Source organism: Bubalus kerabau, chromosome 4 (assembly GCF_029407905.1).
Source record: "Bubalus kerabau isolate K-KA32 ecotype Philippines breed swamp buffalo chromosome 4, PCC_UOA_SB_1v2, whole genome shotgun sequence".
In the NCBI taxonomy this organism is placed as follows: domain Eukaryota; kingdom Metazoa; phylum Chordata; class Mammalia; order Artiodactyla; family Bovidae; genus Bubalus; species Bubalus kerabau.
Genome location: NC_073627.1, coordinates 2,453,504 through 2,477,188, shown reverse-complemented (window position 1 = coordinate 2,477,188; position 23,685 = coordinate 2,453,504). Strand labels below are relative to the sequence as shown.

The 23,685-nt window shown below is 47.2% G+C and overlaps 1 protein-coding gene across 7 annotated transcripts in view; it reads left to right on the top strand.

The window, feature by feature from the left end:
* LOC129648555 (ATP-binding cassette sub-family A member 6-like) overlaps positions 1-23,685 on the top strand; it is a 67,461-nt gene that overhangs the window by 41,320 nt on the left and 2,456 nt on the right. For 5 of the 7 annotated variants that reach the window (XM_055575006.1, XM_055575002.1, XM_055575004.1 and 2 more), the window contains 16 exons: positions 78-211; positions 1,731-1,868; positions 4,679-4,786; positions 6,443-6,616; positions 6,843-6,956; positions 10,356-10,475; positions 12,340-12,417; positions 13,841-13,932; positions 15,493-15,610; positions 16,642-16,759; positions 18,308-18,399; positions 18,645-18,823; positions 19,645-19,720; positions 19,794-19,888; positions 21,034-21,153; positions 21,555-21,695. In XM_055575006.1, coding sequence (XP_055430981.1) covers positions 78-211; positions 1,731-1,868; positions 4,679-4,786; positions 6,443-6,616; positions 6,843-6,956; positions 10,356-10,475; positions 12,340-12,417; positions 13,841-13,932; positions 15,493-15,610; positions 16,642-16,759; positions 18,308-18,399; positions 18,645-18,823; positions 19,645-19,720; positions 19,794-19,888; positions 21,034-21,153; positions 21,555-21,695 — 1,897 coding nt within the window. Of the gene's footprint in view, positions 1-77; positions 212-1,730; positions 1,869-4,678; positions 4,787-6,442; positions 6,617-6,842; positions 6,957-10,355; positions 10,476-12,339; positions 12,418-13,840; positions 13,933-15,492; positions 15,611-16,641; positions 16,760-18,307; positions 18,400-18,644; positions 18,824-19,644; positions 19,721-19,793; positions 19,889-21,033; positions 21,154-21,554; positions 21,696-23,685 lie in introns of those variants that run through there. The other 2 variants (XM_055575001.1, XM_055575003.1) reach the window with 2 other exon arrangements.

Genomic DNA, 23,685 nt, shown 5'->3' with positions numbered 1-23,685 from the left:
GTGTGTGTGGTTTATTTTTTAAAATGGTCACACGTGTTCTTGCTTTCTGTGGCCTTCTGTTCTGGATTTCATGCTAGAATCAAACATTGAAGATTTTATACAGTCACTGAAGCATCAAAATATACTTTTGGAGGTGGATGACTTTGAAAATAGAAATGGCACCGAAGATCCCTCTTACAATGGGGCCATCATCGTTTCTGGGAAACGAAAGGTATGCTTGCCGCTTGCCTCTTGTGTTTGCTTTTATGAAAACAAGCTAAAGTGCTACATTTTAGCTGATTTAAACACTGTGAAAAGTCAACCCAGCTAGTATACAGTGACAACTCAGAAACACGTGGGGTTATCATTGAATAAACTGTGACATTTAAATAAGTTGTTGTAAAACATCTTTATCTTAAATTTTAAATTAGAAGATTTTTTACATTTGAAGGTACCTAGATGTCATTGCATTATTCAGACTCAATAAAATATTAGACCTTCTGAGTACCAACCCCTACAATTTTGAATTTAAAAAATCCCATTTAATGATGAGCTACCCAAATGATATTTTTATATATTGAGAAAATACATTAAATACTATAATAATCACATGAAATCTCTGGGAGGAAAGTGCTCTCAGTTTATTATTTAATATTTTAATATGTTTCAGTTTGGGTAACAGAGTGCAAGTAATAGAGACCCTCTCACAGGAATAAGACTGTTGAAAAATACATCCCAATCTTCAGTAAAACTCCGAGTTTACATCCCAGTGGAAAGCTGGGGCCGGATTCCATGAAGCTGGCTGTTTCTTTCTTGCTACAAGAGAAATAAAGCAAAAGTTGTTGAAGATGAATCACTAGATCTCCCGACAGCAGGCACTTGGGAAAATGTGTAATCTCTGTGCCGACTCGCGGGAACTCGGCTGCTTCTCAGCGGCTTTATTTGTTCCTGATCTCAGGTGTTTGCTGTGTGAACGACGGGTAACATTGGACGATGCAGGAACAGTTTTAGAATTCTGTGTGTCTCTGGCTGTGCTGGGCCTCCCCTGCTGTGCACAGGCTTTTCTCTGGGTGCAGCGAGTGGGGCTCCTCTCCAGACTCGGCTTCTCTTGCTGGGACCACGGGCTCTAGGTGCGTGAGCTCAGTAGCTGCGGTTCCCGGGCTCTGGAGCACAGGCGCTATAGTTGTGGGCTTAGTTGTTCCGTGGAATGTGGGATCTTCCCGGACCAGAGATCGAACCTGTCTCCTGCATGGGCAGGCGGATTCTAAAGAATCCACTGAGCCACCAGAGAAGCCTGCGTGAGCATCTTTATAAACATGAAGAACATAAAGGTGGTCTCAGAAACTGTGAAAATGCTTCATTGGCAGTGTAATCCCATGCTTACCTCCTACCCAGAAAATCAGGGTTCCTTTGCTTGGTCTCTGTAAGCTTAGTGTCCCCTTGTCGGGGCCACTGTTAAATCCTGGTCGATAAAACTTCCTCGTAAGCAAAATGAGAACGAATGATTTCAAATCAGTAACACTGATAAAAATGCATATTGCAAGCTCTGCTATCTGCTCCACCAGAACCTAATGTACATGACCTCATTTAAGCCGCGTCCCAGCCCGTTCACTGCCACCCCACAAGAGAAAGGCGATGCTCAGAAAGGCCAGGTCCCTCAGGCGGCCACACAGCCAGATGCGCCGCTGCTAAGCTCCCTCGTCTTCAGCGGCGTGGAATCGTCACGTTGTTTGTCTTTGTCTCCCGGGAAGGACTACCGCTTCTCAGTCGTGTGCAACACCCGGCGGCTGCACTGCTTCCCCGTCCTCGTGAGCGTCGTCAGCAGCGCGCTGCTCCGGATGCTTAATCAAGCACAGTGCATTCGGACCGAGAGAAGCGCACCCCATTTGGTAAGCGCTGGGTTTGCTCGTTTACCTTCTTGGGCTGTTGAGTAAGTGCTACGGGTCCTCTGGATCGTCAGAACCATTTCGTCTTAATTTTTCAAACAGACTATATTTAGCAACGTATGATTTTTCCTAAGTTATTACTAAAGGATTTGCATGAGGGGATATTTTTCAGTATTCTGTCATAGTCTCCTAGGGAATCTTCTGAAAAACTACAAGGTTGACTGCAGAAGTGTCTTGGAGACAGAGAGTGAGTGAGTGTGTGTGTGTGTGTGTGTGTGTGTACAACGGGTTGGAAGTTGGGAGCCCTGGTAACCAGCTTTAGAATCATGTAAAGCCAGTATTACTTGGTGGTGGACCTTTCATTGACTCCACGGGTAGCGGATTGACTGAAATGAAGGAGAATCCGCTGGCTCTTGGGCCACCTTCCCTTCGGATCCATCCCTTCACTCATCCATCATTGCTCTGCATCACAAGGGTGTCTGATAACCAGAGCCACGTTCTCAGGGGTCTTTGTCAGCCGGCTCTAGCCTGGATTTAGACAGCAGGAAGCAGAGATTGGAGCCAGGAGGGCAGAAAGGTCGCACACCGTGGGCTTTGGTCACATCACCTCCCCTTCACCTTCTAACCCGGAAGGAACAATGGCTTCCTTACCCTTGATTCCTCCACTCTCCCCACCTGCGTAATCTTTGCGTGATTGACTTCCCTCTGTTTTAAGTACTGAAGGTGGTGAAGACTTTCTGATTAGACCCCCACTGGTACCCTAGAGGATCTCCTGAAGCGGACCCTGACTATTCCAAACCAAGAGGTTGCGAGAGCAAGAAACGCAATTGGAGACAGAGCCATCAGAAACATGAGCCCGATCTGTGACAGAGGGCTGAGCTCGGTCTGGGCCTTCACTGCCTTAGTGGTGCTGGGTGCACACATGGGGGAGACGGGGAAGACTGAGCTGAGCTGAAGCTGCCGCTGTTTGTGAGAGCGGGGCGGTGGCCGGACAAGGGGGTCTGAAGGGATCCTGTCAACAGAGGAGCCGCTGGCTAGACTGGGGGGGCTGCAGCCCCTCTTGGTCATTGACTTTCCTCATTTTATTGCTTGTTTGTACAGGATCAAAATGGACCGAGGCCCCATGGTTATTCTCTTAGACATCCCCAGAGGGGCATACCTTTCTCCCTTCAGCCATTCTCAGAAAGACGGTGATGCGTTCTCCCTGCTGAAACATTAGAATTTGTAGATGTAGCTTCCAAAGCCTGAAGGAAAGTTTGAGAATGATTTTGAGACAGGCTACTGCCCTGGCCTCCTGTAATTAATCCTGGAGGCAGCCCTGTACCTGGGTGTGCTAAGTCGCTCAGTCGTGTCTGACTCTTTGTGACCCCACGGACTGTGGCCCACCAGGCTCCTCTGTCCATGGGATTCTCCAGGCTAGAAGACTGGAGTGGGCTGCTATGCCCTCCTCCAGGGGATCTTCCGGACCCAGGGATCAAACCCAAATCTCTGACATCTCCTGCACTGGCAGGCAGGTTCTGTACCACTGCGCCACCTAGGAAGCCCGCCCCGAGCTTAAGGCCAGACTCAGACACCGATTTGGGGGAAGTGAGTTCAAGTTTCTCTCTTTGATGGTGGGCTTAGTGCAGTGAGGTTTCCTTTCAAGTCTGTGCTTCAGAAGCTCCCACTCAGCTACCAGTATCTTCACCTCTTCTTCATCACTAGGTTTGCTGGGGAAGACGTTTGCTCAGGCCTGAATTATCTACTTCTCTCATCATTCCTTAATTATTAGTTTTTGTATTGTGGTTTAAAAAAAGCCCCATAACACAAAAACTTACCATCTAGTCATGTCTTACAATGTCTTTATTTTTGATTGAAGGACAATTGCTTTAAGGTATATTGTTGGTGTCAGCACGGAGCAGCCGTCGGCACACATAGACCCCTCCCTCCTGAAACAGCCCGGCTCCCACCCCACCGCACCCCCGAGGCTGTCCGCTCTGTTTCAGCTCCCTGAGGCACACAGCAGATTCCACTGGCTGTCATTTCATCTAGGCGTTTTTAAGGGTACACTTCGGAAGTGTTCAGTATATTCACACTGTCGTGAGTCACATCTCCGGAACTCTTCTGTTCTGCAGAATTAGCACTTTATCTCCATCAAACAAGACTCCCTGCTCCCCGCCAGCCGTGGCCCCTGCTGACCCCCGTTCTGTGGCTCTTTCTGGGAATCTGACTCGTGTCAGTGGATCACTTACCAGCACTCGTCTCTCGTGCCTGGCTTCCTTCCCATTTCCCTGACACCCCTCAGTTCACGCGTGTTGCAGCATGTGACAGCGCTTCCTCCTTTAAGGGTGAATGATTCTGCTCATGCATACCCATTCATCTGTCTGAGGACTTGTGGCTGCTTATGTCCCTTGGCTCGTGTGAACAGCACTGCTATGAACAGTGCAGACAGGTCTCTGCTTTCAGTTCTTTTCGATACACGCCCTGAAATGGTTCTGAGTCATTTTTCACTTGTCTTTTTTTTCCCTCGGAGTTGAAGCTTCACGTTGAGTGATCAGGAACTTCTACCCCTCCCCACCTCCGTGGGTGGAGATCGATGAACCAGATGTGCGTGTTTGATTTTTCAGTACTTCGAGAAGCACGTGCTTTTGTGAAGATGGGTATTTCTTTGCCTTTTTACAAATGCTCACTGGTTTTAAGCACTTTTCTATATGGATGTGGTTAATGAATTGTTTTGTTGAGGTGGCATCGACTTAGAGCGTTATATCAAGGTTTTCTGGTGTGACACTATGCTTCTGCTCGTGTGCCCCACCAAGCGCATCCTCTGTCTGCAGGGCCACATGCTGCTCCGGACGGGGCTCCCCCACGGCTCGTTCTTCTTGTTTCTCGTCACGTGCAGCCTGTGTCCTTACATCGCCATGAACAGTGTCAGCGATTACAAAGTAAGAAGAGGGAGGAGGGAAGAAAAACGCAGGGGCCTCAGCCAGTCTGTGTTCAGTGCTGTGGGTTTTCTCACAGGAAGACAGTGTAGCGTGTTTAACTCAGATAATACAGTTTGATATCATTTCTATCAAGTCAGAAAAGTTCAGAGAAGGCAATGGCACCCCATTCCAGTACTCTTGCCTGGAAAATCCCACGGACGGAGGAGCCTGGTAGGCTGCAGTCCATGGGGTCGCTAGGAGTCGGAAGCGACTGAGCACCTTCACTTTCACTTTTCACTTTCACGTATTGGAGAAGGACATGGCAACTCGCTCCAGCGTTCTTGCCTGGAGAATCCCAGGGACGAGGGAGCCTGGTGGGCTGCCGTCTATGGGGTCGCACAGAGTCCAACACGACTGAAGCGACTTAGCAGCAGCAGCAGCAGCAGAAAAGTTACTTCTAAGAACACAAAGTGCTTGTTACTTCAAAATGATAGGAAAAGGACAACAGTCTGGCGGGCACTCAAATTAATCTAAGCCTTCAAAGGAGAATATGATAAAATTTTCAACCACACTATTTCCTAACCACAGGGAAGAAATCATTGATATTGAAATCGAGGACCACAGTTAAGACTTTAATCCACTTGCCATTGTGCAGAATACAGTTTTTTGGTTGTATTTGTGTTGGGTCATGCCCATTATGGAGGCAAGATAATCCCATCAGATTTAACAAGTCATCTCTTACCATCTGAGTCAGTAATTATCCAGGAGCATATTTATATAATGGAGAATTTACTGTTCTTCAGATGACAAAATAGCATTTCTTTTGAAGGAGACTGATTCAGGCTTTGATCATTAGGAGGCTACTGTTCTATTTATTCTTCAAACCTACCAGATAAAACAATTCTTATGTTTAAACGTCCACCGTGATGCAACTGGCTCTTTTGTCATTGGCCTCCTAAAAGCGGTGTACACGTAATTAAGATATTGAAAAAGTGAAAGTGAAAGTCACTCAGTCCTGTCTGACTCTTTGTGACCCCATGGACTATACAGTCCATGGAATTCTCTAGGCCAGAATACCAGAGTGGGAAGCCTTTCCCTTCTCCAAGGGATCTTCCCAACCCAGGGATCGAACCCAGGTCTCCCGCATTGCAGGTGGATTCTTTACCAGCTGAGGCACAAGAAATGCCCAAGAATACTGGAGTGGGTAGCCTATCCCTTCTCCAGCGGATCTTCCCAACCCAGGAATTTAACCAGAGTCTCCTGCATTGCAGGCAGATTCTTTACCAACTGAGCTATCAGGGAAGCAGATTAAAATATTAAAATTTTAAAATATTAGACTTTTAAAAATTTTAGGGACTTCCCTAGTGGTCCAAGTGGTTAAGACTTCGCCTTCCAATGCATGGGGTGCAGGTTTGATATCTGGTCAGGAAGCTAAGATCCCGTGTGCCTGACAGCCAAAAAAACAAAATATGAAACAGAAGCAGTATTGTGACAAATTCAATAAAGTCTTCAAAGAATGGTCCACTTCAAGACACTTAAACCTTTTTAAAAATGTATTAGAATATTAGATTATATTTACCTTTGAAAATCACCTGATGTGGTTTTTTGTTTGTTTGTTTGTTTGTTTTGTATTTGAATTCCAACTGAATCCATGTATCTGCTGTGGTTTTCCATCAGAAGAGAACCAAGTCCCAACTGTGGATCTCTGGCCTCTTCCCCTCTGCGTACTGGTGTGGGCAGGCGCTAGTGGATGTCAGCCTCTACAGTCTCATGCTCCTTTCCATGTATTTGATTTTCTACCTAGCAAACAGAGAGCACATTTATCTCACAAGTCAAGTTGTATTTGCTTTGGTAAGTAACAATGGCACAGACAGTATCTTACACAGCAGTTCATGGTGAACTTTCACACTGATGCAGTTTCATACAGTCGTGACGTTTCCATTCTTAGTTTGTCACACACCCAAACAGAAACCATGCGGAGAGCATGTGTGACGAGAAGCGTCAGCAACGCTTGTAACCTCTCCCTCAGTTAATGTTTCATTTTTTTGACTTTGGTGTTTCTTTGTATTATCTTCAGGTTGTCCTGACGCTTGGTTATGCAGCTTCACTTGTCTTCCTGATGTACGTGATAGCATTTATTTTTCGTAAGAGGAGAAAAAATAGCGGCCTCTGGTCATTTTGCTTCTATATAGTAAGTATTTACACAAACAGTTCTTTTTCAAACTTTCAGTGTAACATTAAACACAGTCGTGTTTGCCTGGAGCAATGGGGACAGTCAAGACCTTAAAATCACACCCGAGAAAGGGGAGCGAGTGTAGCATGTTACAGTCAGTGATGTTCCTGGAGAATTCGTGTACGACCTTGACTCGAATTTACAGAGAAGGTTCGTGTGCTATGCCTGCTAAGTCGCTCCGTCCTGTCCGACTCTTGGTGACCTTGCTGTGGCCCGCCAGGCTCCTCTGTCCACGGATTCTCCAGGCAAGAACACTGGAGTGGGTTGCCATTCCCGTCTCCCCTATCCAGGGATGGAAACTGTCTCTCTTGCGTCTGCATTGGCAGGTGGGTTCTTTAGTAGCACCACCTGGGAAGCCCCTGGCGTCGCAAAAGAGTTGGACATGACTGAGCAACTGAGCACGTAAGATCACTGAAAACTTGGATGGAAATGTTTATCAAAACTCTGGGGTTGCCTAATCTCAGCATTTCAGGTGCCTTTTAGTGAACTCCTCAGCTGCTGGTGGAATGTCTGTCTTGCATACACAGCTCTCAGTTCTTGGAGTAGGAGTCTTGAAATCACAAGAGGAACCCAACCAAAGTCCACCTGCTAAGAAAATGCGCATGATGTCATCCACTGATTTCTGTAAGAAGTTGGCAGTGGATTGTCCTGGTCAGCAGCTAGCTGTTGACTCACCCTTTCTCAGTGGACAGCGTTCTGATTTGGCATCTCTAGGTAGTATTGGGTTGGCCAAAAAGTTAAGATGTTATGGAAACACCCAAGCGAATCTTTTTGGCCAACCCAGTATTTCTCGGTATTCAGCTGGTAGTGTCTGTAGAGATACTTTTATTTGGAGGACTGATTTTGAGACAGTCATGAAAATCTGGTGCACCAAAGTCTTTCCATTCGTACTTTGCCATGAGAACTCTTTTTTTCCTCCCCCTCCCCCAGCCAACAGACTTAATAATACTGCACAATGTAAACCCAGAAGCTGGGTAAGCAGAACAGATGTCAGTCTGACTGACAGTTGATTTCTTTTTAGCCCGTACTCTTGGTTTGCATACGTCCAGAAAAGATGGACAAAAAATTTGTGCACACACTTTGTGTTTTTTTGTCGTTTCGGCTGTGAATAAAGTCTCTTTCAGGGCTGATGTTCAAGCGATGTCAGGGTTCTTGGCCAACAGGGCCTCTGATAGGTCTGCTCCTGTCAGAGTGAGTGAGGACCCAACTATCCTGGTGTGAGCAACCTCGGAGACACTCTTTGAGCTTACTGGTCTTCAGTCCTAAGTCATCAGCAGCCCGGAGTCGTGCTTCCTTTTTCTTTATGTCTTTGCCCACTCACTCTGTTGGCTCTCGTTGAGCAGAATCCACTCCAGGCTGAGATTTAGTAAATGCTGCTGCTGCTAAGTCACTTCAGTCGTGTCCGACTCTGTGCGACCCCGTAGACGGCAGCCCACCAGGCTCCCCCGTCCCTGGGATTCTCCAGGCAAGAACACTGGAGTGGGTTGCCATTTCCTTCTCCGGTGCATGAAAGTGAAAAGTGAAAGTGAAGTCACTCAATTGTGTCTGACTTATAGCGACTCCATGGACTGCAGCCCACCAGGCTCCTCCGTCCATGGGGTTTTCCAGGCAAGAGTACTGGAGTGGGGTGCCATTGCCTTCTCCGTTTAGTAAATGCACTTCTAGACGAATGCCCGCTGCAGTGTGTCGAGTGAGAAGGCAGCCGCTGGGTTACCAGGCACTCCCCACTCACCCTGTCTGCACAGATCAGACAGCCTCTCAGATGAGGACTCACTCAGCATCTCCGGTAGAACCACGCCTCCCCCTCAGCTTTCGCTGTGGGAGTGGGCCGGGGAGGGGCTTTCCTCACGGATGAAGGCTCTGCAGTGATGCTTTCAGTTGGGAAAAACGAGAAAGAATTTTCTCAGCAGATTTCAAAGTGCGTCAACTCCAACAGCAGATGACAGCGCTTCCAGAGCTCGAGACGTCAGACTCTGCCGGAGCAGAGCGCCCGTGTCTCTCCACTTAGAGAGCAGAGACCCTCCCCAGAGCGGAGCTTCCGTGTGTCTCCACTTAAAGAGCAGAGACCCTCCCCTTGTCTCCCCGGCTCTCGCCCGGTTCTGTACATAGTAAAGCATGCAGGGCAGGTGAGGGTAGGCTTCCTCCAGCACCTGGTAGAAGCAGACTGGAGTCTGCACCGTCTTACTGTGAATTCCTCCTGCAGAATTCCTCAGCGGCAAGTGAATAAATGAACAAACAAGGAAATTTGGCTTTGTCATTTCTAAGGAGAGTCATGATGATACCAAGGCGTTTTCTGTTAGGTTTGTGGATTAATATGATGACTAAGACATTCCCACTCTCATGTGAATAAGTAAGCCTTAGCAAATAAAGAACCACAGCACAGAACTGAACTTTTGACACTGAAAAACTACATTTTTCAAATAAAAATATATCTATAAATTATTGGAGATCTTTTTTCTACAAATGATTGGAGATCTTTTTTCCCCTTTATTGCCAATTAATTTTAAATTCATTATGGATTAAAATAAGACAAAGCAGTATTGCAAAAACAAAGCAAATTTTGCAAACTAAAAATTTCTTTCTTCACAATATAAAAAATACACCATAGTGTTGCAGTGTCATACTTGTTTATGTACTTTCGGATTATTTTCCTTTTTCTTTGCATTTGTCAGTTTCATTTTTTATACCACTGAAAAGTAACCACATATTTACGGAATATTGAAATGCCAGATTTGAAAAATAATTAAGATTATCTAATATAATTCTCCTCATTTTATGGAGGGAAAAAATTAAGTATTCTGTTTTTGGATTTTTTTTTCTTTGATGCTTTAATCCTTTATAATTTCTTTTTTTTAATTTTTTATTGAAGTGTAGTTCATTTGCAGTGTTGCGTTTAATTTCTGCTGCTCAGCAGAGCGACTGTGACATGTGTCCTTCCTTTCCCGTTGTGCTTGATTGCGGCACATTGACTGTAGCTCCCTGTCCTCTATAGCACGACCTTGCTTATCCGTCCTGGACATAACAGTTTGTATCTGCTAGTCAAGTAACCTATTTAAAGTCACACAAAAATTAGTGACAGACTCGGGATAAAACTGAGGTCTCAGTGAGTCTGTTTGAACAATTTAGCTCTCACTTTTGTCTCCAGATTTTCCCTCTAAGAATTTCCTGTTGGGAGCGGAAGGTCATACACTTTCTGATAACAAAATCTCCTCCCTTCCCTTCTCCCTTGGAAAGGAGTGTGCCTGCACGAGGGGAAACTCCCATGTATTTGATCAGAACACCCGCATCTCACGTATTTCCTCAGATATCAGTGGACCGAGCGTGTGTGGCGCTAACATGCTTCCCCTTGCCTCGTAGGTCACGATCATCGCATTTGGCATCATTGTGCTATTTGGCTCAGGCGTCCCTGTCCTGATACCTTGCATGGCTTTAGCTCCCTCAGCAACCTTGATTGGATTTATAGCTTTTTTGCAAGAGGTAAGAAATGTTATCAAACGTGCCGTTAATTTTGAATGTGCAGCCCATTAAAGTGCTTTGCCTAAATCTACGAAAACAGACAGCAGGCTGGTGTTTTCCTGGAGCCGAGGTGGGAAAGGAGTGGGTGTCTCTTTGGGGTGGTGGAAATGTTCCTAAGTTAATTGCGGTGATGCTCTTGCAGCTCTGCGAATTTACTAAAAATCTTTGAATCGCACACTTAAAATGAATGAATTTTATGGCATGAGAATTTACCCACAATAAAGCCGCTTTGAAAGCTTTGCTGGGAGTTCCCTGGCGGTTGGTAGTTAGGACTCAGCACTTTTGTGGTGGAGGGCCCAGGTTCAGCCCCTGGTCAGAGAACTAAGATCCCGAAAAGCACACCAGGCAGCCAAAAAATAAAAATAAAAGCCTCTGCCATATGCACTTTACAAAAGGTAAACATTGTCAAATGTATTTAAAATGAATGCCAGATGGAAGCACGTTGTCTGATTCCATGGTATTCATTATCCAGTGTGAGCATATACTCACATACAATAACACTTACTCACTGAGAAACAGAAGTAAACTGATGCTGAAGCGCCAATACTTTGGCCACCTGATGCGAAGGTGGTCATTTCCAGTCTTTGGAAATGACCCCGATGCTGGGAAAGATTGAGGGCAGGAGGAGAAGGGGACAACAGAGGATGAGATGGTTGGATGGCATCACCAACTCAGTGGACATGAGTTTGAGTAAACTCCAGGAGTTGGTGATGGACAGGGAGGTCTGGCGTGCTGAAGTCCATGGGGTTGCAAAGAGTCAGGCACGACGGAGCGACTGAATACCAAACAATAACAGCTTTGCTATGCGCTGTCCCAGTAGTTAAGGCACCACAGCAAGCAGGGTAGCACTGGTCTTCCTTTCACAGTTTAGTGGAGACAAAGACAGAGCAGCCTCAGCCAGTCAGCGCCAGGGGCCTCGAGGTTGCCAAGGAGACGGCGAGGGGCGAGGGGAAGGTTCCGAGCCCAGCTGGGTCCCTGGGGAGCCCGAGGACCCTGCTGGGTCCTGAACAGTGGGCGGGGGCGGGCGGGGGAAGCCAAGGCCGGGATGCAGGAGAGGGTGCATGGGGCACTGAGGAGGCAGGGGCACTTCACGCAGAAGAGCTGCACGGCGAGGCGCGCAGAGAGCTCGGCCAGGAGCACACCGTCTTCCAGGAAGTGGTGGCTTAAAGGGAGTCGGAGGGCTCCCCTGACCCCGTGTGCTCCCAGGGACCCGGGAAGTCAGCTGCAAAATGTCCTTTCCCTTCACTGGCACTGCCTAGAATTCCCTACTGCAAACTCATTCCTTCACGCAAAGCGTTTCTCTCCTGAGATGTAAGTCGCCCTGTCAGGCGAAATATACCAACCCACGTGTGTCACGCACGGTTGGGAAGGAATGAGTGGTTTCTGAACGTGTCGCTGATGAAGAAAGAATCACAGGATGGGACTAATTATTGTGGTGGAAACAGTCGCCCCTGGGACCCAGGACAGCTCCTGGGGCCATTTAGGGCAAAGAAGGTGGAGCCCTAGAATCATTCACACTGTAGACCCCTCTGTCTGTTATGCTTGAGTAGACAGTCAGCAAACATTAAACCAAAATATCAAGGAAAAATAGAAAGAAGAGATGGACAGACTTAGGTCACCTCCTTGGAGAGGCAGGCAGGGTTGGGTAGGGGTCCTCTCTTTTCTCTGTGAGGAATTGCTTGTCACCAGGGCACAAAGGGGGAATCAAACTTAATGAGGGAAATCTCCAATATGTAAAATTCCGTGTTAATTAAATGCAAATAAGAATGCTGATGAATTTCCATTGAGCCTTTTTTTGTTTTTTTTTTTTTTTTGGTCTTTGCAGAGAATCCGTCGATACTGGATAAAATATCAAGAGGCAAATTACGACCTGAGTGCAGCTGACTTTCTAGTGTGCCTAATAGTAAGATGGCTTTTCTACCTCATTGCCTACTTTTTTGGGGGGTTATCATTTACTATAGTAAATCTTTGATCTTTTCTGAAGTGGGCCAACTTTGAAAGTGTTTTTAATATAGTCTTACTCCAGTACTCTTGCCTGGAAAATCCCATGGACGAAGGAGCCTGGTAGGCTGCAGTCCATGGGGTCACTAAGAGTTGGGAACGACTGAGTGACTTCACTTTCACTTTTCACTTTCATGCATTGGAGAAGGAAATGGCAACCCACTCCAGTGTTCTTGCCTGGAGAATCCCAGGGACAGAGGAGCCTGGTGGGCAGCTGTCTATGGGGTCCAACAGAGTCAGACACGACTGAAGCGACTTAGCAGGAGCAGCAGCAGAGAAAGCAATTACATTCAGATACGATTGCTTCTTATATGCATGAATAGACTGTGTAAATCCAGGATGCAGTATAAAATTAGATTTTCTTATTTATCCTATCTACTTCCCCCTCCAAATTTGGGAATTTGTAAAGAAACCCATGCAATACAACTTAAATCCTTTGCAATTAGAGATAAACAAAGCAAAAGTTAAAAAAAAAAATGAGAAGGGAAAGTGATTATACTGGTGTATATCGGCTGAAGAAAATTAGTGTCTTTGCATATGTGGCAGTACTTTTCTAGGCATACATCAAAAATAGTAGTCCTTGCCCTCATGGGGCTTAAATTCTGGTGGAAGGAGGCAGATAATAAACTAAATAAATAACATGCTGTGTGAGATGGATGGACTTTAAAAATAAAAACCCGCAGGAGGCAAGGAAGCGAGCTGTGGGGACATCACGGGGAGGAATATTCCCCGAGTAGCAGGGAGAAAAGTGACCCTGGCTTGATCCAGGGTCAGGCAGGTGGCCAGGTGGTTGGGGCAGGGTAGCCACAGGGGAGAGTGAAGGTCACAGAGAGAACCGAGCTGAGTGTGGGTGAGCAGAGTGGGTGGCTCGGTGATCCTGGGTCACGTCCAGGACTTTTATCTTCCTTTGTGAGAGCCAGGAGCCAGCGGAGTTTTCAGGCAAGTGCTGTGATCTGATCTATGCTCAAAATACAGCTCCCATTGCTCTGTTGAGAGTAGATGTTTGGGGCAAGGGAAGAAGAGAGACCCACAACCAGGGGCTGCGGTGTTACTGTCAGTGATTACGGCCCAGCAGGGTGAGGGGCAGCCCTAGGTTCTGGGTAACTTTGAAAAGAGAAGCAGGTCACACGTGCTGCCAGACCGGATGTAGGTTGTACAACAGGAAGAAAGACAGGAGGAGGGTTCCCCGAGTTGGATTGTTACTATAGAACTGATCTGTATGAATGCTTCACGCCTGTTTTATCTGAAGACAAAAGACCCAAACTATGATTCAGATGTTTCTGATGTGAACTCATCCCTCCGTGTAACTGTTTCTTTGCTCCTAGCCTTACTTCCAGGCTTTGCTCTTCATGTTTGTCCTGCGATGCCTAGAAGCAAAATGTGGAAAGAAAATAATGCAAAAGGATCCTGTTTTCAGGTTGGGATAAAAGTCAATTTCATACTTAATATTGCATTTTAATATTTCTAGGGAGTGGCTGCACCCCCAACCTCTTAATGCTGACTTGTATTAACAGTATAAATAGCATGGTCAGTGGATTTCTGGCTGAACTGCCAGGAAACGGGACACCCAGGCAGAGGCTTCCTTTGTAGCTCAGTTGGTGAAAGAATCTTCCTGCAACGCAGGAGACCTGGTTTCGATCCCTGCGTCAGGAAGAATTCCTGGAGAAGGAAACGGCAACCCACTCCAGTATTCTTGCCTGGAGAATCCCAAGGACAGAGGAGCCTGGTGGGCTACAGTTCATGGGGTGGCAAGAGTCGGACACGACTTAGTGACTAAATCACCCCCACCAGGCAGAGTTCTGCCATTAATCAGCTGTAGGGAGCTTTCAAGCTCTCAAAATTTTAATGAGAACTCAAATACTTGTTTGACCTAGTATGAATAGAATGCTAGATTTCTAACTAAAAAAGATAGATATTCTATAAGCAAGAAAGGTTTACTGTATAGCACAGGGACCTGTGGTCAATATCTTATAATAAGTAACAAGGGAAAACAATCTGAAAAATAATATACGTATGTACGTGTAACTGAACCATCTTGCTGTGCACCTGAACCATTGTAAGCCAACTGTACTTCAGTAAAATATGTATACTAAGAAAGCGTTTTAGTGAGAGCTCAGACACACCCTTTCCCACTCAAGAGGATCATACGTGCCTGACCAGAGCGACAGGATGGAGTTGGTTCGGCAGCACGACTCAAGTGTTTTAGCAGGGGGAGACTCTAGTAAGGGTCAGCAGTCAGGACAGGAATCCTGGAGTGGGCGGTTGCCATTTCCTTCTCCAGGGGTCTTCACCCAGGGATCGAACCCAGGTCTCCGGCACTGCAGGCAGATCCTGAGCCACCAGGGAAGCTCCAAACAGGGAAGGGTAGCAGGCAGATCCTGGGCGTGAGTAACACGGGCTCAGAGTCAGCAGAGAAGAACGCAGGGGACCACACGGCTCAGCATCAGCGGAGAAGAACGCAGGGGACCTGATTCTTAAAGCAGCGGCAGTACTTGCTGAGAAATTTGAAAGGGTCAGAGACACTCAGGAGAACAGCAGCAGCACCGAGAAGGGGATTCGGCTGCAGGGGTGGACGTTCCTGGCAAAAGAAGACTTGCCATTCACAGTCAGCCTCATCACCAGTTTGTTGAAAGGACCATGGTGAAATCACAGAGAAGCTGATTTTTTTTTTAGCTTTTCACTTTGCATTATGGTGTAGCCGACTACAATGCCATAGTTTCAGGTGAGCAGCAAAGCGACTCCACCCAGCACGTACCTGTATGTATTCCCCCTGAAGTCCCCCGCCCGTCCAGGCTGCCACATGATGCGGAGCTCCTTGTGCCTGCAGTAGGAGCTTGCTGGTTACCCGTTTTAAGTATAGCTGGGTGCACAAGTCTATGGCGGGGAGTGGAAGGGATAGTTAGAGAAGCTGATGTTTGATACATCTTTGACACCTAGCAAAAAAACCCACATGCTGTGTATTTCATCTTTTCTGCAGAATTTCCCCCCAAAGCAGAGACGCTCATTCAAATGCAGACGAACCTATAGGTGAAGACGAAGATGTTCAAGCAGAAAGAATAAGAACAGCCACCGCCCTGAACACATCAATAGAGGAGGTAGGGATGCAAGTGGCAAAATGGGTGTTCATTAATGCTCAGGAGCTCAGGAATCGAGGTTGATGTGCTGGGTTTTGTTTAGAAAGTCTGGAGTTGGGTGTGTGTGTGCGCGCTCAGTGGTGTCTGACTCTGCGACCCCATGGACAGCAGCCCGCCAGGCTCCTCTGTCCCTGGGATTCTCCAGGCAAGAACACTGGAGTGGGCTGCCACGCTCTCCTCCAGGGGGTCCTCCCGACCCAGGGATGGAACCCGCATCGCATGTGTCACTTGCATCTCCTGCACTGCAGGTGGTTCTTTACCACTGAACCACCTGGGAAACCATGCATTTAAGTAATTCCTAAATATGCAGGCACTTCTTTCGAAGTCCTTGATGCTCAAAGAAGAATGCAAATCACACTGGTTTCATCTTGTTTGTTTGAGAAAAATGGCCTTGGATACATAGAGCTGCAATTTCAAACCCCCAGTTTCATGAGTCAAAGAATTTACGTGAGATTTGTTATAGAATGCCGGGTAGAGATTAAGATTTTAAGGATTACTCTTTGATTTTGATGTGGGAGGTGTTCACATGAGTCTAGATATTTCTGTTACTGGAAGACAAGAAGCCAGCCTGAAATGATGCTATTTACTCAGTCCATTTATTTTTTGTTTGTCTCATAGATAAGTTTATTTGTGTTATAGTTTAGATTCCACGTATAAGTGATCTCATATGATATTTGTCTGTATCTTTCTGACTTAACTTCACTTAGTGTGATCATCTCTAGGTCCATCCATGTTGCTGCAAATTACCTGATTTCACTCTTTTTATGACTGAGTAATATATATATATATATTCTTTATTCATTCATCTGCTTTTAGCAAGAAGTATTGTCAACATCCACCAGCATGTTACATCTGAGACAGGCAATGTGGATTGCCCTCGACGCAAATATGGATTGGTTCATGACAGGGCCAAGAGAGGTTCCAGGAGGCAGAGCATAGAAATGAAAAGTGACTGCTGCTTAAGAGGAAAATCACTCTGTTCTCTGTTCCAGAAACCGGTCATAATTGCTAGCTGTCTTCACAAAGAGTATGCAGGCCAGAAGAAACGGTGCTTTTCAAGAAGGAGGAAGAAGACCGCAGTGCGAAACATCTCCTTCTGTGTTAAAAAAGGTCTGGAACAGTCACTGCTTAAATTCGCCGTTATTTTTAGAGATACCCACTGAACATCGAGGTTATCGACACCGTTGTACTCGCTGAAGCATTCATTCACTCATTCAGCATATGTTTTTTGAGTGTGCCAGGGGCTGTTTAAGAATCCGGAAATATAATTATGAAACAAATAGACAAACGCATGACCTCATAGCTTTTACATCCCCGGAGGGGTCAGCAAACAGCAATGACTTATCAAGGAGGTTTCAGATGTCACACTGGCCGGTTCTGTGGGGAACATTCGAATATGTGAAATGACCTGAGTGGCTCGGGGCCACATTCACTTATGGTTGGAGTCTGAAAGCCTCAGCTGCTCAGTCGTGTCTGACTCTTTGTGACCCCATGGACTGTGGCCCACCAGGCTCCTCTGTCCATAGATTCTCCAGGCAAGAATACTGGAGAGGGTTGCCATTCCCTTCTCCAGGGGATCCTCCCAACACGTGGATTGAACCCAGGTCTCCTGCATTGCAGGTGGATTCTTTAGTGGGAAGCTTAGGCTTAGGGAAGCCTTTTCTTGAGCAGAGACAGTTAAGCCAAAATCCAGGTGATAGCAGGCTTCAGGCTGATGTAGTGGTAAAGAACCCACCTGCCAATACAGGAGACATAAGAGACTTGGATTCAGTCCCTGGGTCAGGAAGATCCCCTGGAGGAGGGCATGGCAACCCACTCCAATATTCTTGCCTGGAGAAACCCACGGACAGAGGAGCCTGGTGGGCTGCAGTCCTTGGGGTCACACAGAGTCAGACACGACTGAAGCAACTTGGCACAGCTCAGCACTGGGCGATAAGAAGGTACCAGCAATGTTAGCATGCAGAGATAAGAGCATCCCAGATGGAGGAAACAGCGAGGGCTCAGACCCAGGCATGCCTTTGGAGTGGGTGAGGCGCTCAGAGAGGCCAGCAGATGCTCTGTGAACAGAAGGGATGCTCTCAGAGGCGAGCAGGGCCCACGGGATCCAGCGTGAACAACAGCAGAGTTTAGATTTCAGGCCAGTTGAGCAGAATGCCTCTAGTGGGTTTTTGTCACCATTTAATTGATACTTTGAAAAATGTTTCACCCTGGCTATTATTTGTCCATGAATTTGGGTAGTGGACAAGTTAAGAGGCTTTCATATCATCGTACCATCTCAGATGAAAGATGATAATGACTCAGACACAGGTGGTGGAGTTTGAGACGGAGGAAAGGTGCCTGACTCCCTGGGTTTAGGAATTGCTTAGGTCCTCAGCAGGCCAGCCGTCTGCCCTATAAAAAATTATGGGCACCTTTTCCCACTGGAAAAGTAATCTGAAAAAGGACCCATGTATGGACAGCAAATGTCAGTCTCTAAGCTTTTTTTCCAAAATGTTTTATATAATTATAGGGGCTAAAGAACATGTTTTGGCAACACAAATTACATATATAAATTTCAAAATGGCAATGGAGATGAACATATATCTCAGAAAGTTGCTGAAGAAGCAGATTTATGTTATTGTTTTACTTCAATACTGATGGCGGGTGCCTCTCTTTCAGGAGAAATTTTGGGGTTGCTGGGACCTAATGGCGCTGGTAAAAGTTCGTCTGTTAGAATGATATCTGGGATGATGACGCCAACAGCTGGACAGGTAGTGCAAATGAAGATGAGGTTTCCGTTCCCCAAATAGACGTGCTATAGTAGAGGTGATGTCCTTGTGAGGCTGTACTGTGAGTAGTTTATATAGTTTTCTGTAATAAATATACGGGGTAACTGCTGTAATATTTCTTCCATGTTCACAAACTCGAGGCATTCATTAGTCACAAGTCAGTTTCTTGAGGAATCACGTGGCTGAAGACGGGCTTGCACGTTTCTGAAACCAGCACACTTTCTCAGGTGGAGCTGACGGGGTACGGTTCGGATCTGGATCAGCAGGGGGACACCAGCATCCGGTTCCTGGGCTACTGTCCCCAGGAGAACGTGCTGTGGCCCAGCCTCACCACGCGCGAGCATCTGGAGGTGTTCGCCGCCGTGAAAGGGCTGCGGCGAGCGGACGCCCGCGTGGCCATCTCACGGTACTGTGCGCCCATGAGGCTCCTCTGTGCTGTCGCTGATAAGGAGTGGGGAGTAGGGGGACATCTCCATCTTCCGGGAGCAGCAGGGGTCGAGTGGGGATGGAGGCCAGGGGCCAAACCCTGCACCCCCGGCTGGGGAACCTTTAAAAGTTAACGGCGCAGAATAGTTGTCAGTGTTCAGTGATACATAGGGTATCACTTACACGTGGAATCTAAACTGTGGCACAGATAAACTTACCGAAGAAACAGGAGCAGACTCACAGAGAACAGACCTGTGTTTGCCCCGGGGAACCCGAGATATGGAGGGATGGAGAGAGAGTCTGGGCTTGGCAGGTGCAAGCTCTCACACATAGAATGATAAATAACAGAGTCCTACTGTGCAGCACAGGGAACTCTATTCAGCATCCTGGCTTAGACCATAAGGGAAAAGAACATGACAAAGAAAGTGACAGGTATAGCTGGTGCACTTTGCTGTGCGGCAGAAACTAACACAACATTGTAAACCAGCTACCCTTCAACAAAAGAAATTGAAAAAATGTTAAGTGAATGAATAATCATCTATTTCATGAGAATTCAAGTTAGTTTTAAAATTTTTTATGAGATGTAAATCTTTCATGTTCAGAGTAAACTTTACTCTCTGATGGTTAGATTTTAAAATTTTTTTTTAAATTGGGGGAGAATTGCTTTGCAACGTTGCGTTGATGGTCAGTTCTGAGAGTGACGGTGCTGAGGAGGGGACCCAGGGCCGTCACCCCTGCGTCTGGTCTTCCTTCTCCCCACATCCTCTCCTGATCTCGCCGTCTGACCCTGTTTCCCACCAGGCTGGTGGACGCCTTCAGGCTGCACGAACAGCTGAACGTTCCTGTGCAGAAGTTATCAGGAGGGGCCGCCAGAAAGGTGTGTGTGTCCCTCGGGCTTCCTCTGCGGGTGGCGGGCGGTGGCAGGAACAGCCTGTGTCTCTGCCTTGCAGCTGTGTTTTGTGCTGAGCCTCCTGGGAGACCCGCCCGTCCTGCTTCTGGATGAGCCGTCCACAGGCTTGGACCCCGCGGAGCAGAAGCAGCTGTGGTGAGCAGCCCCCGCAGGGCCAGGAGGAGGGGCCTTCCGTGAAAGGAGCGTTTTTAAGCTGACCTTGGAAAAGCAGATCCACTGACCCCCTACCTGAGCGGAGACAACTCACAGTACCAGGGAAACCAGTGTTTAATGAGTAGATTCTCTCGGGGGCTTCCCTGGTGGCTCAGCAGTAAAGAACCCGCCTGCTGATGTAGGAGACAGGGGTTCGGTCCCTGGGTCGGGAAGATCCCCTGGAGGAGGGCATGACAACCCACTGCAGTATTCTTGCCTGGAGAATCCATGGACAGAGGAGCCTGGCGGGCTGCAGTCCGTGTGGTTGCAATGAGTCGGACACGACCTAGCAACTGAGCAGCACATCCCCTCATAGGGCACCAGCTTCAAGCGGCATTCGCGTGGGGTTAGAAAACCTCTCAGGATCTTACTGGCATTTTAGGTATTGCGATTTGGAATGTAGATTAATTTTGCCAGTTATTGAGATGTCTGTAACTTTTTCCTTAGAAACTATTAGCTTGCTAATACATTTTCCTCCTTTGCTTCGCCCCCCGTCCTCCGCTGCCTTTACCTAACCTGTCAAATTTGTTGATATAGATTTTCATTTAATAGTTTTTAAATTCTTCTTATGTTCCTATCGAGGACTTTATATTTGGAGTTATAAAATCCTCCAACCCACTTTCATATTTGTGTCTGTCCAGTATTTTCCCAACTTTTTAAAAGAACTTTGTTATGGAAATTTTATACAAATGGAAAGAGAATCATGTATGACTCTATTAAGCCAAATGTTCTCCATGTAAGGCCAATCTTTCTTCATCTTTGCCTCTACCCACTTCCTTTTGCTGCTTTCCAATTATTTTGAAGCAAATACTAGGCAGCATATTCTTCATTTATAAACATTTTGATTAACTTCTGCTAAAGAAATGAAACTTTCTTTCTTTTAACTTAACCAGAATGCCATTAACACACCTAAAAACACCTAAAAACTTTTATCAAAACCTTCTAAGTAATCACATTTTCCTGTTTGTTTTTTTAAATTTAGGATTTAAATATGATTCATGAATTGTATTTCATCCATAAAATTTCCCTTCCATCTCTCTTTTTTCTCACCCTTTTAAAATACGGCATTACTGTTGGGGCTCATTCAGGCAGACGGTCCAGAGAGCCGTTAGAAACACGGCGAGGGGTGCCCTGCTGACCACCCACTCCATGGTCGAGGCGGAGGCCGTGTGTGACCGCGTGGCCATCATGGTGTCCGGGAGGCTGAGGTGGGTGCTGGCCAAGCCTGCCCTGGAATTCTAAACGAGACTTGCTGTGAAAGGGCCAGGCTTGCCCAGTGGCTCAGCGGTAAAGAATCCGAGATGCAGGTTGGATCCCTGGTTCTGGATCATCCCCTGGAGAAGGAAATGGCAACCTGCTCCAGTATTCTTGCTTGGAGAATCCCATGAACAGAGGACCCTGGCGGGCTACAGTCCATGGGCTCGCAAAGACCTGGACACAACTTAGCAACTAACACAGCAACGACATGAAAAGGGCAAAACCACTGTAACCAGCTGACACTCTTCCCCCCTCCCTCAGGGACCCCTTTCCCTACATCTGAAATTTAAGAATAACAGGACAAAATCCTAGGGGCAAGATTTTCCCAGCGTGTCTTCCTTCTTGTTCGCAGATGCATCGGCTCCATCCAACACCTGAAAAATAGCCTCGGCAAGGATTACATTCTGGAACTGAAACTGAAGGAGGCTTCCCAAGGGATGTCAGTCCACACGGAGGTCCTGAGGCTGTTCCCTCGGGCCGCCCCGCAGGAAAGGTGAAGCCGCTCTTGGTTGTGGAGGAGTAGGTTGGCTTTTTCCATCCGCGGTTCCTTCTCTGCTCTGTGAGCACTTCAGGGCGATTAGACTTCAGCATCAAGGGAGGGACCTCAGAAACAGATTTAAGTCTTCCTGATCATAGGAGATTTGTGAGAGTCCCCAGGAAGATGAGTTCCCCCCAGGGAGGCCTGGGGACACCGGCCTGGGCCTCCGCGGCCACCCAAGGCTGGTCCTCAGGTCTGGAGCGGGACTTGGAAAAACCGGAGAGGAAGTTCTGATGACCTGAATCTGCACAGAAGCACAGCCAGCCCGGGACACCTTCCCCAGGCTTCCCTGTAAATATTTAAAAGATATAAATATTTACCATTTTAAAGATGCAAGTGTTTAGGGTGAACCAGCCCCATCAGAAACAGCAATCGGGATCATCAAAGCGTGTGCCTTTAGTGGGGTTTTCCTGCCTCACAATGAAGAACGGAAGGGAATGTGTCTGTGAGCATAGAGGCAGAGGGGTGTGGTTTTTTAAGGGGAGGGCAGGGAGCTGGAGCAGGAGCTGAATTTGAAATTCCTTGTGGGGAGAAGCCATGGAAGAAGCAGGGCGTAACCCCCAGTACAAAGTAACGGAATTATCTAGCGGGGTGCAGGGACACGGACTCAGTCCCATTCCCAGACCCTCAAGCCGCGGCTTTGATGTAGATGAAGAGGCAGGAGAGCCAAGCTGGGTGGAGACCAGAGTCTGAGCGGCTTTGGGGCAGCCGGGGGCTTCACAATCTGTCGAGAACGAGCCATGCGTGGGGCCTGAGGTCTCAGCAGAGGTGGGACAAGGGGACCGGGGCAGAAATCAGCCCCGGCACTTCCTCTCCTTCAAGCTGGGTCAACTGCAGGTTGGCAGAAGCCATCGGGCTGCCTCCCTGCGGACCTCCAACGCCCCCGAGAGCGTTCCCAGGGGGAGGGCAGGCATGCGGCGTCTGTGCCCCTGGGAAACAGCTCCGGGCCTCAGATGGTTAGATGTTCTCAGGAGCCCATTTTACGAGCCCAACTCTTGCACCTCCCCAAATCTAGAAAAGCACCAACCTCCTTCATGGCGACGACGGCTCCTCGTGGTCAGCAGCAACTGTCACGAGACCAGCGGAATCCTCTGCAAAGAAACACGTGCCCGATTGCACGTACCCTCCCCTCCACCAGAATCACCTCCATACTGGCCTTGCCCCTCGGCCTCTTGGGAGCAGTGTCTCAGCGATCTCAGGCGCTGTCTCTCAGGCTACAGTCCTCATTCTGCCCCAAATCAAACAACTCACAACTCTCACGTTGTGCTTTTTTTTTAAGTGTAAAGCCGTCTCAATCCCTCACTATTATGACCCTCACTCTCAACCATGTCTCTTGCCTTCGCTTTCTGGTTACAAGGATGAAATGTTGGGATTAGTTCTAAATTATTCAAACTCATCAGAGGGATTCATTCAGAATGCCTATGTTCCACGAGAAATAGGTTTGAATAAACTAAACTGAGCATTGTGTTGCTCAGTTGCTAAATGGTGTCTGACTCTTTGAAACCCCGTGGGCTGCAGCACGCCAGACTCCCCTGTCCTTCACTATTTCCTGGAGCTTGCCCAAATTCATGTCCATCAAGTCGGTGATGCCATCCAACCATCTCATCCTCTGTCGCCCTCTTGTCCTGCCCTCCGTCTTTCCCACCATCAGGGTCTTTTCCAATGAGTCAGCTCTTTGCGTCAGATGGCCGAAGTATTAGAGCATAAATGTGATTAGACTGGATCATTTCCAGGAGAATTATCTCCAACCGCCAGCCAACAAAGCCACTACAAGAAATATCTATTGAAATTTATCTTATTGTTTCATATTGAAGCCAAATGTTAATTTGTATTCATTTTATCTGTTAATAAATTTTTTAAAATAATAAAATATGTTTACTAACTTTTAACATCAGCATTTATTTTGATGGTCATTTTCCCCCTTGAAACTCAAGATGAAGCGTGA